Genomic DNA, 15,989 nt, shown 5'->3' on the forward strand with positions numbered 1-15,989 from the left:
CACTAGTAATTTTGGGGCCATTTGTAGCTTGTTGTTCGGTGTGAGCCAAGGCTCCGTGTTGAATTTTCAAATTGTTACTTGGATGGAGAGTTGTCTCATTGGCACTCACACCACATCTTCCTATTTCTATTATAAGTTCTGCAATGTTAATCCTTAAAATAAGGTACATGTATATTACAGTTCTTAATAAAAGTCCTATTGAACTTAGCTTGGTATATTTTATCCGTATCGCCCATAGACGGTATTGATTTTAAGAAACAGAAGCTATCATATCAGTATTTTGGTAAAACAGAAGCTATTATATCAATATGTCAAATAGCATACCGGAAAAAATGGATTCGTTAACAAATATTGTGCAATTTAAAATGAATTTGAGCATATTTAATGTTTAAGACTTATCATTGTTAAGGCGCACTTTTCAGTAATGATTTTTGTCACAGTTTAATTTGTTTTCGTTTGGTGGTTCTTTCTTCATCTAAAAAATCAAAATCAGGTCTGAAAATATTTTGTTGTACATTAAAATTTCTCAATGACTTTAACAATGATTTCCCAAACATTAAATGTGTTGTTTATATTACTATTGTAATAAACGGAAGTTATTGCTGTGCTTTTTGAAGATCATGTATAACTTATTATGTTGAATATTGGTGTAAAGCGAATTTTGAATTGATATAATTGCAGAATGACACAACATCTGCAAGGTCTCTCAAGTATTGTTACGGACAACAATTTGGTTGACATAAAAATAATTTCCTTGGTCAATGTGCTAGAGATTTTCCGTTGTTGGAATAGATATTTAAAAAATTAGTATATCCAATACACACAGCGAAAGGTCTCGGGTTTGGTGTTTCTTGAAGTATGCAATGTGGCATGAAAGGACTTATGATTGTTATGCGAATCTCATCTTTATACGTTTTTTCGTACATAGAATTACCGGAAGTTTTCATGTGTCACCATTTTTATGTGACAGACATATTAAATGGTCTAACAGACAACTACACCACTGTTTAAAGCTTTGTCAGCAACACTCCGTTAGCAGTCGTCTGTGTCCATGGGTAGATTTCTCGAGACAAACGTCAAAAAAGGAACAAAAGACAAAGCACAGTTACAGAATATGAAACATTTGTTGAAATGGCATTTCAGATTTAAGCTGTCACAGTCTATGATTAAAACTGTGATAAAAAGTGTAATTCAAAATACTAATCTCTTAAATGAATGAAAAAAGTGTTGACTGCTGTACCTGTACTTCTGACATATTCACCTATCATGTCTGTTTGTTTTGTTCCCAGACCGGTTTCAGTTCAATGAGATTTAATAAGACTGTTATACAAGTCAAAGGTTCGGCTTGCTATAAAACCAGGTTCAATCAATCATTTTGGCAGAAGAAAATGCCTGCTCCAAGTCCGGAATAAGACAATTGTTTTTCATCATTTGACGTGTTTGAGCTTTTTGGTAGCAGCAATAAACAGTTACGAAAGAAATATTAGAATTTTCCCTTATAAACTTTACCATCCCCTTTTCATTGCTTTCTTATATTTATGTAATCAGAATCTTCAATAAATTCTATATCCAGTATATAAACTGGTAAAATATAATTTCGTTAGGGTGTTTCCATGGCATCAGTCTGCATTTTTTTTTTTATAGAATATTGCAAAAAGGGGGTAAACGGTGTCACATGTTTCCCCCAAAATTTGGCTAAAAGAAGAATTTCAATCGTTTGAAGTAAAACCTTTTTTTTCTGAAACTGTGTACAGATATCATTCAGCAAATTCAATAAAAAATAAATATGTCTTTCATCTCATTTTTTTGTATAATTGCATAAAAAACTTCGGGTAAAAAAAAAGTTTTTGTAAACATTACATTAATTTCTGGATAAATGGACCGAGCATCAGACAAAATCCCACGAGAATAACAAATATAACATAAAAACCAAAAACATGAATTCGGGATAGACAAGTACCGTGACACGTCGTCTTATTGCAATGTGAATTTACACTAAAAAATAAGAGAAAACAAACGACGCAACGTTAAAATGTAGCACACACAGAAACGAACTATAATATAACAATGGCCATATTTCTGACTTGGTACAGGATATTTTTAAAGAGAAATGTTGGGTTGAACCTGGTTGTGTGGAATGCCAGAACTCGCACTTTCATCGCGGTGTTAAATATAACATCAAAATGACAACACAACACCACAGGACTATAATATAAATAAATTGGAGAACACAATTGACAAAGAATCACACGAACAACAGCCAACCAGGACATCCCTATTATTTAGAATGATTTATATACTGAACGACACTAGAAACGCAACACTAGATTATGTTTGTGTTATTTTTGAATGAATGTGTCAACGTCAAAAGCGATGACTGCCTGTTGCAAACGCCAAAATGATTGTCAAAAAGGTCAACAAATTCTGGATGATATTTTTTGGGTTCTGTTTTACACCTTCTGAATTTGCATTTGTTCAACCCATTAATTGGTTTTGGCAATTAGGCGGTTGGAACTTGAGGGCTTTACAGGTTTTCCTTCAGTCAATTCTTTGGCAATGCAGTTAATGGGAATCATTTATGGCATGAATCTGTACTCAATGGCACTCGGCAAATTGGGTAAGCAGTTGACGTTGCGGCCGTAAACATGTCTGGAAAATGACGTTTCATAATCAAATTCTGTTGATTTTTCATTGTCACTACACGTTGATCTGTTTATTGATGGCCAGCAACAAATCGTGTCTACTTGTATCATTGTCGGAAGGACATTCAGACGAGTTTCTGAAGTCATACGGTATGGTTGCAGCACATTTATGTTTTCTTGTTTGCAGTATTATTTGGAGCTAACTCAGTTTCTTTTAATTCTATTTCTCAGTCTTGGAAAAATGGAGATGCAACATTTAAAAAAAATTTAAGTAAGGCAAAAAGTTGACATAACTGTTTAACAGAGCAAAAAAGCTGAATTAATCTTTCATGGGACCAACATTTCGCTATAAGAAATTCGTGCGACTTCAAAAGTTCGGTATGTTCAATAACAACATGTTAGTCCAATTTTGATAAGCATGAACAGAAGTTATTAGAGAATCAAAAAAGATTTGTTAAAAAAAAATCAACAAAATGAGTGTTGCGTTTCTAAAGTCGTTCAGTATATTTGGAAAAGCACCATTATGATACAACAACAAATGTCTGTTTATTTTCGAACTATATGTGAGTGTTATATATTTTTTTTATGTAATTCCGTCATGAGGAGAAAATCGCCAATACACAAGCGCATCTGTTCTTAGCCCGGAACATGATGTCAGTGGTTGTCGATTGTTGATGTTGTACATAAATGTATTTTTTTTTTTTTTTATTTAAATTGTACCATGAGTTTTCCCGTTTGAATTGTTTTACACTAGTCCTTTTTTGGATCCTTTCCAGCTTGTTGTTTGATATGAGCAAAGGCTTCGTTCTGAAACAGTAGTTTAACCTCTATTGGTTTACATTTCACAAATTTTGACTTAGATTGAGAGTTGTATTATTGGCACACAAATCACATCTTTGTATATCTAAATACAGGCAACCTGTAGTTTACTCATATTGTCAATATATTTTGAATATTCACACTAGTTTGAAAAGAAGCCCTGAGTTAAAATTATTGCGTAACCTACAGTCGTACTGACATATCATGGTCATCGTTTCAGCTGATTTAGATTGCACAATTCCACTGCAACTGAACAGTTTGATTTATATCTTCAGATATAATACCAGCACCTTATTTGATTGACTGACAAGCTGGAACTTAGTATTGGAACCAAACACATAATAGAGATTATACCATTTGCATACTTCAAATGAAAACTGATGTGCCTTAAAACAAACTGCTGAAGCATTACACATGCACCACATGAAACTAAATGATTCAGTTTTCTAAAGAGCAGTCAAGCAGACCATGTTCACATGCAGTTATCCAAAATTTATCACAAACTCAAATTCAACTAGCTAATTTGAAACATTTAATCTCACAACAAAAAGTGTTAAACAAGTATCTAAATAATGTACACACATGTAATTGCATACTATATAATAAACTATTTGCTAACATGCAGTTTACATTGAACAAAAGGTATAAAGCAACATTATAACAGAAAATAAAAATACAAATAACTTCTAATCTAAATGTTCAATATCATATTTGTTGATTTGTTGTGTTTGACAAAGGAACTGTTCGTAACGTGTGCGAAGAATTTATAATATATCATCATTTTATGGATAATGATGAAACTAGGACCTATGAAAGAAATATTAATCCTTTATACATTCCAACTACACCAACAAAGAAAAATACTCGAAGTAAGCAAAAAGTGAAAGAATGCATTACCTTCTGAGGCTTAATTATTAGTTAAATGTTTGAGTAAAATATTATTTGTTTATGTAACGGGTTCCAAACAACGCGTTTGCTAATTTCTCATGTATGTAAAAGGTGTATTCCGATACATGAAGTGCAAACTCAAGTTACCGCCAGGATTCTATTCTATTTCTATTGTAATTGACAGCATGTTCATGACATTTAACACAAATTCTCCTGTGAGTTATTCTGAGCCAAAAGACTCTGATCTCTGAAAGCAATAAGTGTCTTTCTTTTTCTGTATATTTTCTAAAGTTGTATATGTTGTACTCCATTTAAGCATAGGACGCGAGATCGATATGTGCGCAAAAAGACATAACAGAAAATACCAAAGAAACAAAAGCACGGCAAAACAAAAATTATGTACCCAAACAACAGAACGTGTTGTTATGTAAAGAATGAATCAAATATTCAACTCAGAAATGTTCAGGAATACAACTGGCTGAAAATAAAGAGTGAACAACGCAAACAACATCTAACACCAGGAGGAACTCACTCTTACAAAGGCTAGTTGAACATTTTTGGAACAACTAATTTTCGATAAAATTGGAAAAGTTCAAATAAATGTATCATTTCAGCTTTGTTAAATCCCACAAGTACAACCAGAATAAACTCAAAACAAGCTTTTTCTAAGATGATATTATCGTAATTGTTAGAAAACTTATCAAATAGCACCATAGCAACTTTTTATGGTGTTGATACATTCGTGTGACGCAAACTGCATTATTCTACTTATCTGTGTGTGTGTACTGTCTTTCTTTCTTTTAAGTGTTCGTTGATATTCTATGTTTTCATATCGTAATGTACTATTATTTATTTTCTTTTTTTCTATTTTAGTTTTTCTGAATTCTGAGTGTTCTGAGTATTAATGTACACTATATCTCGGTCACGTAATGTTTTCATTGCTTTTCTCTACATGTTCGGTACGACGTCAAGGGGCTGTTGTCATAACATAGTTCGTTTCTCTGTATTTTGCAATAGCCTTTGTTTTCGTTGCTCTTGTGACTAGAATATGATTTTAAATGTCTGGTAGTCTTTCAGTTAATCAATTATTGTGTTATCCTTTGGAATGTAACTCACATGTAATTTGCTATAATCAGTTGATTGATCATTAACGAATCCAATATTATTTGGGTATTAACATGATAAAATAACTAAATATAAGTATTCCCCATATACTATTAGTCATTGAAACAGCTAATTGTACACCTTTATTAAACTGTGAAATTTAAGGAATCCACGATTGTGGAGTTGTTGCTGTAGAGTTAGGGAGGGAGCATTTGTGATAACTTTGATAAACTTTACTTCTATATGTAAATAACATTTTGAGTTCTTTCCGGAAGTATGCACCTGTAATACTGTACAGGAAAAAGTTAATGCAATAATTCATAAAAAATATTGTCTTTGTAAAATTCAACAAGTTTTGATTTGTTGGTACGAATACACTATCCTCCATTCTCATCGAACTCATCTGTAGAAAATGTTTGAACCATATAATGGCATATGGCGTGTTGAAAGCGATGAAGCAAAATGATATAGTTATCAAAATAACGGTAAATTCTAATCGAATTATACTTTCCTCTGTTATAATTTTGACCTGTCGGTGTCTTTTGTTCCGAATTATTAACTTCCGAATGATCAATGTATTTAGTATTGTTATAATTAGAAATGGCAGAAATGTGATACACACTCCAAAAATACAGTCATAGATAAATGACAGGTACGTGTGCTCCAATCGTCTGGTGCATGATGGGACATCATTTGGACCAACATATCTCACTTCACTTAGCCATGGTCGGAATGAAGCTATCACAAATGAGGTTATAACCGCAAAGAAAACGATTCGTTTTGAAGAACGTAGGTTACAGACGTCCTTGCGCTTTAACGGGTGACAAACTCCAACATATCGTTCTAATGTGAAACATGCTACAAGCCAAGCTGAAAGGAAACGGAAAGAATACGACATGAACATTATTATCTGACATACTCCATTACTTTCCAAAAAAGGAGCTGTTACCTGTCCGGAACCGATTGGTATTCCTTTTCTAATCCACTCAACAAGGACATAAAATATCAATGCCATGATATCAGCTGTTGATAGTGCTGCAAGATATACACTTGCAGATAACTTCCTCATGTTTTTAGTTAGAAACACTAATAAGGAAATTGTATTCCCGGTAATTCCTACAGCAAATATCACTGGGGTGACATATGTGAATACATCTGATCCAATTGACCCCTGGCCTGAGATGTGATTATTTGTCCACTGGTCATCACATGTTGACCCATTTCCACATGATAAATATTTGGATTGGTTTATCTGAAATAAAAAAACATACATATTATTCTCATTACATTTATAATACAAAGATGTGGTATGAATGCAAGTAAGACGATTTAAGCGATCAATCAGCGGTTATCAATCAGTCATGTTCGCGTCAAACTGACTTCAACAATCCGTCAGACTTATAGTAAAAGTCATTGACTGATCAGACGGATCGGACTGATAGGACCGATCGACCTTTCTGACGGATTGAACTCTACAATCTTACATGATAAACGAATAACAATTACGTGTTCGAAGTTTTGTTTTATTAAATAAAAATGGCGACATTTAAAGTACGAAACGTTCAAGTACAACTAATCAAGAACATCAGTTTTATTAAAATATTCAGCAAAGTTTAATGAATTTAAAAGGAAACATATACAGATTACACATTTATTTGACTATTAACCTAACATAACGGTCATTTTCGTTCTAATTTATGTTATAAATTTTCCAACCCTGACAGATCTAGAAAGGGTGTTTATTTATATTGCGAGTTTTGTTATTTTTCCGTAAACAAATCGAAAAATTAAGAAATGAGCAGTTTTGGCAACTGTTGGTGTATTATTGTTTAGTATTTTAAAGTTGTGTATCCTTATAATATTGAAATTCGTTAAAAATAAACAATCTAGGCCTTTTAAATAACAAATAAATAATAAAATTGCTGCATTACCTTTCAAAAGATAAGAAATATTTTAAAAATGTGAAGATTATTATAGCATATTTTTTTCTGATATTCTGTGGAAAAATGGAACATAACAAATGATAAACTATAAACATTATAATAATTCTGTGGCGGTTTATAATTTCCATTTAAGTAAGGAAAAAATTACGTAAAACATTAACGCCTAAGGTTGAAAGTCCTGTATTATGCAGTGCATCTTAAAATCAGTACATCGTATAAACTGAGTAAAAAGTAACCTCACAAAAATGCAGCACGCCAACAGATCAATTGAAAACGGAAATACGTCAAACGACGATTGGATAACATCTGTCATATTCCTGATGACATAAATTTTCTTATTTAGAAAATTGTGGAATAAATCTTGTTTTATAGCTCGCTAAACCTCTCATTTGCATGACAATCGCGTAAAATTATTTTATATTGATAACGATGTGTGAACAAAACATACAGGACGAATATATTTAAAAATTTAAAAACTTGATAACAGTAGTCAGCATTATGTTTAAATCTTAATCACCACCAAATAACATTATAGTATTATCTTATTGATAACGGGCTAGTAAGTTTGATTTATAGTGGTCGCAATGAATATTTGCTTCTATTTCTTACATAATTGTACATTTGTTTAACATGTTACCTATCGTTATATAACACTGAATGCGTATATTAGTTTGACTTCAAAATCCATAAACCTGCGTGATGGTTAGTTGTTGTTAGTTAAAACACTCTGAAGGTATATAAAGCGCTGAATAAACTGTCCTAGTACTTAAAACAAGAAGAAGCCTCAACTATATGCACCTTCTAACTTAAGCGTTAAATCTCATTACCAAATATCATTATATCATCAAAAATTTATTATCAAAAATTGATTGGAATAAAAGGTGTAAGTTAAAACGCTAGGGGGAATTAATGCATTATTGGCAATAAATGTCAGGTTTCAAATATGAACTGAGATTTGTGGATAATTGCATTGCCTTTCGACACTTCTTCCCTTTTAGATTTAAAGGGAAACAGTCTATTCTAACAGTCTATTCTATTTTACACACATGATGCAATAAACTCGATGTAATTCAAAAACATGTACTTAGTAAGAGGTCATGCGTTCGATTTCCAAAACTGTTACGGAGTTTGTATGATTTTTAATATTAACGATTGATTGATGAATTGATTGATTGATTGTTAATTACTTAACGATGCACGCATACCATAAGTTTCCTGTTCGGAGGTGACTTCGTACCATTATGCGTTTATGCAATTCAATCAGGTTGTATCTAAGCTTGCTATTCCAAACAAAACTATTCTTTATGTTTGGCAGTTTTGATGCAGATAACTCCTTGCATACAAAGTGTTAATACATCAAAAAGAAGTTGACAATAATTGTTTCATATAATCTATTTTTAATTGAAATCAGCAAAATCTCATTAATATATACATGTGTCTTGCTACCTATTTATAATTATGAAATTGAAAGTACCCTCATGATTTTCAATACTGAGTGTAAACCAAATAAAACTAAAAAATATAATGCTATGATTTATGAAAAAGAATTTTAAATAAATAACAAAGCAAAGCAAATATGATAAATAAAAAAATAGAAACAACGGAACCCCAGGCTTCTAACTTGGTAAATTTACAATGGTTTAGATAGCATTAGCCTGATTATGTGTTTATAAGTTTTCACATACTTATTTATATTTGATTAGGAAACAAGTAATCACAACTTATATTATCCCCTTTCAACTTAAGTGGTGCGATTGCTCCCTTGTAGTGGCACTATCATGCTGTTTTTCGAAATCCACAAGGGTATTTTACATGCAAGATATATTGCTCCTTCTTAACACTGGTCAGCCATTTATCGTTCCCCTGACGAACTATCATCGTTTCTCAAGACCATACTCGTAAATGGTGTCAATGTATAACCAAAGATTCACAGTCTCTAATTGTTTCTCTCCGGACATGGATCAAACCGGGAACCCTTGTGTTACTAATCGAATGCGCTAACCACTACTCCATGGCTCTCTTGTTTATTTACATGTCATATGACATACTACTCGACTGTTATGTTAAGATTATAAGTTGTTACCTAGGAAAACAAATCTACAAATGACGAATGGCACATCGGTTCACGAAGATAATATACAATAATATAATGTAATAGTGATTCCTTATTAAAATCTGTTTTTGAATTATGCAACTTTATATTCCTCATGCTGTGGTTGATGATATACCACAATCATTAGACATATACCGTTTATGTATAATTTGCGTATATAGCGTATAAGCAGTAAAGAGAGGCATTCAGAACTATCATGTTTCAATGCACTTTATCACTTGATAGGTAAATAACAATTATAATGACGTTAAACAATTCAGTGAACTGAAATGATCATGCAATACATCAGCCAATAACAGCTTATTCGAAGAAACATTTCCACATGATATAAACTATAAATCAGATGTCTTGATTTGTTAAAAAAACATGTTTGTCGTTGCGGTGACGTCTCAACGATACAAAACATAGATTATAGCTTTAGTTGATTGACTATGCACGATTGAAAAATAATCATGTAGAACAAAAATTAAGATGACTTCTTCATGACTTCAACATGTGAATTTGATGATAATGTAAGAATATTGCATAACACAGAACTTAATACAAAAACTCATCATATATAGCACGATTACAATTATGTCCGCCAAACATATGTTCCGTCTACACAAGACTAGTCAGTAAGTACAAATTCAAACTACTTAAAACTCATAAGACGTAAATCCATGTACGTACATAAGTATTACGCAAATTTGAATCATGTGTGTTAGAGGACTAGCTTGTATCACCAAAACTTGTGTATTGTTAAAATCAATCAATTTCAAATATATATAAATGAATTTCAAATAGGTGGAAAGTATTTTTATCTTTGACGAATGTCGTAGTGATAGAGAAAAGTTCATTGTTATATTTATTGTACGAATATGGTAGTATTAGCACGATGATATTGTAATTATTTAATTTTATAGAATTAAAGATTCTGGAATTGAATTTGACTATCCCACTCATTATCGTGGCTTCAAACATACTGTTTATTGACATAGTGCTGTCGGCGTTGCCACTAAATGTCATTTGTAGCGACACATTCAGTATTGCGATCCCTAGTAAAAAGTCTCTATGGTCTAGTTTTAAAGGAAATATACTGAGAGTGAGCAACTTGATATTCTTTGAAATGAATCTTGTTATTGCGTAATTTATCGTGTATCTTAATGTATATTTTGTGGATGTTCAAGGCACAACCCGTTTTCTTATCCCTATCAGAAATTATCAATGAGTGTCTGCAATGCATACTGATATATGTCTTATAGATATATTTGATATAGGTGTAGTTCAACCCATTGTTCTTCTTAATTACAATAAGATTTCAATTGTTGACAAGCGACGAATACAAATTGATTAAAAGAGTTCACAGGATTAACAATAATGGAACATTACATTATACAAATACCAGATAACAGAGAAAGGATTGTATACAACAAGGCAGATAACTACATTACTGAATAACGTAAAAGTAGATTTCACTACAACTTCTAAAACAGACAAATGAACGGAGGAAATCTCTAACAATAGCAAATTGCAACTAATTGATATATAATCCCTTCTTTGAAATTATGAATATGCATGATAAACGATGCTATCGGTTATTACGTTCTACCTACGAGTATAGCTCCCCATTTTTTTAGTTAAACAATTCCGATCGTTGGATTTTTAAGGACACAAGTATCCACCAATGAAAGAGTAACACATATTTTACGTGAATAGATTTGTCAATATAGATTGCACAAGTTCTTAATGTCAAATGCTTACCATTGTATTGATCCTTACAGTAGTTTAATAACATAAAAAGTAGCAGGTGTATATTGATCGATTTAAGTAAGTATGAAATGGTGTTTATACAATTGCATTACAAAGGGCATACGATATCAAAATGATGAAAACAAGATGATTGGCATAATTAGCAAACAGATTCCGATTAGATGTTGATTGAATAAAAAAAAATGGATGAAGGTATTTCAATACAAATGTTAACAATTGTCCCATCACACTATAACCTTTTCTTCGATAACAAATATAAAGCTAAACTTTAGAGCTATTATATATGTATTATAACTAAGTGCTTGAGATTGATAGATCAATATTCAGGTTAGTTTTAATTGGAATACGATGTCAAATTCAATGGAAAGTGACCTTTTGAAGATAGCGAAAATAAAAAATAATTGAAAACGATTTAAATATAAAGGTACATATTATGTAATACTAGGGAGATGTTGATTAACATAATATTAACTGTCATATCCAACTGTTGTACAATTAAGTCTTTTTTTCTTTTATTATGACGAATACAACAATTATATTTCTCAATATGTTCCATTCAAAATTTGGTTATTATTGAAAACAGTACATAGAGTTTAATACATGTCCTTTTCCATATCGGTCCGGGTATCATCGAGGTCTAGGTGCTAAGATGGGTCGAAACATCACAAAAGTTCGCATACATTTTGACGTTATAATAAAAAATGTCTAACGTCACAATGTAAAGTAAACAGACGATACCGATAATACTGCCAGTAACTTGAACGATATGCACTGTTATGGATTTGTTGCACAAGATATACCCTGATCTGGGTTATCACTTAGGGTGGGACATTGTGGCTTGTATACTTCCGTTCATTACACATATGGAAAACCTATCATATTAAGTCTAAGTATATGATAACCAGACATACATTTAACATACTGATAATAGTATAGCCATTGACCATAAAACGACACCATTCAGATGCGTTATTTATCTTAAATATTAGTCACTATATTAATGTCATCCTTTCATTAACAGAAAACTTTTTTTTTGTCATTTATTTTGAAACTTGTATTCAACTTAGAAATTTTTATTCTTAATTATTAGGCACTATCAACTGAAAGACTGCGATTACTAGTAATTGATAATAAAACACAAGTACAAATAAACCGCAGCAAGAATGCGGGCATATCTTTAAAAGTTATTTACCTGCTGATATGTTAGTTATAACTAATAGTCTTCCTACACAGATACTTATTTCAAGTATTTATTTCAACAAAGATGTTACATACTGTGAATCTCAGTATTAGTTTTATTTTGTAGTGGTTATATTTGTTTTGTAAATTATCACTTATGTTGTTTCATACAGTAAATGAGCATTATAATTGAACCATTTATCACTCAATTTAACGAGTATGTTCTAAATGGCATGTAAAGAAAATACATAACAGAGTTCACTATGTATATTAGTATTGACAGATCAAACATTGTACATGCAGTCCGTTTATTTACATTTTTGTTTGTTTCTAGAATATCATGTGTAGGTACACTTGAAATTGAACGTCAAAAAATCTAAACAAAGCTGAAAGACTATCAAAAGTGGGTCAATTGTGGGTCAAATCTTTATCGTACAAACGGAGTGGGAAAATACGTTTGTATTGCAAAATAACAAATTTTGTTAAAACAAAATGTGTCTCTGTTGTGTTTCCTGAATACATTTTCACTTATAGGTTATCTTTGAAATATATACAAAGTGATCATTTTGATTTGTTTTAGCTTTGGCCCTTTATACATGTTATAAGGTACAACAATTTGTTAAACAAACCAGCACTCATACATCGTATATGTAGAATGCAGTGTGACAGATCAACATGCAAATATAGTCTTTACGTGTTCTTATGTATCACAAATAGTTTCTTGTACCATTTGGTAATTTAACTTTAATCTTAGAATAATATGTACATGATGTATTTGTTTTTCTTAGTTCATCAATTACACAATTTTGATATTCTTTTAAAAAAGAATATACTGTCCTTTATGTTCTAATGGCATAACAGTACTTTGTAACTTTATCATTAGACAATTTTGATTTTTTCTGCAGACAAAATACTACTGTCTTTCTAGTTAAACTATACATTAACTATATTATCATGGTTATATAAGACATTAATTGTTAAAACACCTCATTACCTTTATATCTTTTATAAAGTCATTCAGAAAATCACGGATATAATTGTCTCTGTCATCTATTTTTTTTGTTTTCGAATTATTAATCAAGGGTAATCTGGTAATAAATACAAATAGTTACAGCATAATTTGATGTATTCACTAGTGTGGTTATCACGACGAATATTTTATTTGTTAATGTATTGCCTAGTTCCATATTCCCGTTTAAAAGACTGACGGTATAGACAATTCCATATATTTTCTGTCTATGAAAAGGTATAACTCAGATTGTTCATGGTTTAGTTAGTTTCCATAACTTTGTTTTTATCACAAACACGAATACTCATTTACCATGGAATACAATTTGAGACAACAATATTAGTTAAATGTTATTCAAGTTTAATCCACAGGCTCTGTTAATAAATCAGAGGCTATATATTCAATTTACTACAGCTAATAACCTTAAAACATATGTAATACTCAGATCAATGATCAACAAGACGTGTTACGTCTCTTATGAAGAAAAGATGCAATCAATATAACTATATATATAATGTACCTCCGCTAAAATCGACCTATGTTTAATTAAATGATGCATACAAATTATTCACTTCAAAGCTGTATTGTGTACATATAAAATGCCTTTGTATATAGTAAAGGCTCTATATTGTATGTATTAAACAAATAATAATAATACATATAACTAGTTTTTCGATTTTTTAAGCCTGAATACGTTGCGTGCCTATTTTTTTTTGTATTCTTTTTTTCATTTGTTTTTCCGTCTTTTTTTTTTAAATATCTCAAACATGGTGTTTGTGCTTAATTGGAAAGCAACAATTTTTCAAAAGGTTTTTAAAATATGTTAAGGAACACAAAGAGGGAGTTTATTTAGTTTCATATTCGGATATTTCAACATTTTAGTATATGCCAGATTTGTGCACTAAGGGGCAGTAGAGTATTTGTTTCACTAAGCAACTTCAATGTGTTGTGTCGTTCAATTTAAAGGTTAAGCTTGCTATACAACAAGGTTTAGTCCATCAATTTCTATATAAGAAGACATGTACTTAGACAGGATAAGTACAGTTGTAATCCATTTTTGTTACTTGTTTCAGCTTTGGAATGTAGTATTTGATCAGGGATTTTCCATTTTGAAATTTCTTCTGACTTTGCTATTTTTGTATTTTTGTTTATGAGTAGAATTCAGTCGTAACGACTTTTAAACATGTTTTATTGGAACAACACAAGATTGATACCGCAAAATTAACTGATATTTAATTGACCAACAAGCGATTGATTGAATTTTCAACTATGATTTTGCAGAACGTAAACATCATTTTTCTTTTACATGCAGTCCTTGTATTAACAATTTTTTATCTCTAGACTATCATGTTTAGGTACAAATGAAATTGAATGTCAAAAAGTCTAAACAAAGCTAAAAACTATCAAAAGTTGGTCAATTGTGGATAGGAAATAATGTTAAAGTGTACCATTATGCGGTTGTTATCTGTATACACGACATATAAGCACGACAATTTGAAGAAAAAAACATATATTTAAATATATTTTGCACTTCACTTTATTATAGACATTTGAAAAAACGTCAGTATTGTAATATAAAACATTTTGTTAAAACAAAATGTGTCTCTGTTGTGTTTCCTGAATACATTTTCACTTATAGGTTATCTTTGAAATATACACAAAGTGATCATTTTGATTTGTTTAAGCGTTGGTCCCTTATAAGGTACAAATATGTATTGAACACACCAGCATTCATACATCATATATGTAGAATGCAGTGTGACAGATCAACATGCAAATATGGTCTATACGGTTTCTTGTATAATAAAAATAGTGTCTTGTACCATTTGGTAATTTTATTTTAATCTTAGAATGATATATATGTTTTTTTTCTAAATTCAGCGATTAAACAATTTTGATTCTTTAAAAAAAAAAGTACTGTCCTATATGTTGTTAAGGCATCAAGGTATTTTGTAACTTGATCATTCTCCTATTTTATTTCTTCAGAAGAACAAAAATAACACTGTCTTTCTAGTTAAACTAGACATGAATTATAGTATCATGATTATATAAGATATAAATAGCTAAAATAACTCCCTACCTTTATATCCTTTATAAAGTCTTTCAGAAAATCACGGATATACTTGTCTCCGTCATCCATGTTTTGTTTCGAATTATTAATCAAGGGTAATGAATAGTTGTAGCAGAATTTGATGTTTTCACTAGTATGGATAACACGACGAATACTTCATTTTTTAATGTATTGCCTAGTTCCATATGCCCGTTTTAAGGACTGATGGTATAGAATATTCCATATATTTTCTGTCTATCGAAAGCTATAACTCAAATTTTTTATAGTTTAGTTAGTTTCCATAACTTTTTTTTTTATCACAAACAGGAATACTCGTTTACCATGGAATACAATTTGAGACAACAATATTAGTTAAATGTTGTTCAAATTAAATCCACAGCCTCTGTGTTAATAGATAAAAGGCTATAAATTCAATTTATTAAAGCCAATCACCTTAAAACATATGTAATACTCAGATCAATGATCAACA

At 31.0% G+C, this 15,989-nt stretch overlaps 1 protein-coding gene across 1 annotated transcript; it reads right to left on the reverse strand.

Annotated features, from left to right (window-relative positions):
- Positions 1 to 5,613: 5,613 nt before the first annotated feature.
- LOC134691613 (FMRFamide receptor-like) lies at positions 5,614 to 15,589 on the reverse strand. The gene is made up of 2 exons (XM_063552181.1): positions 15,530 to 15,589; positions 5,614 to 6,705 (listed from the first exon to the last, which is right to left on the reverse strand). Exons 1-2 carry the CDS (start codon positions 15,587 to 15,589, stop codon positions 5,614 to 5,616), a joined length of 1,152 nt encoding a protein of 383 aa, XP_063408251.1.
- Positions 15,590 to 15,989: the final 400 nt, after the last annotated feature.

This window comes from Mytilus trossulus, chromosome 11, assembly GCF_036588685.1.
Source record: "Mytilus trossulus isolate FHL-02 chromosome 11, PNRI_Mtr1.1.1.hap1, whole genome shotgun sequence".
Lineage (NCBI taxonomy): Eukaryota > Metazoa > Mollusca > Bivalvia > Mytilida > Mytilidae > Mytilus > Mytilus trossulus.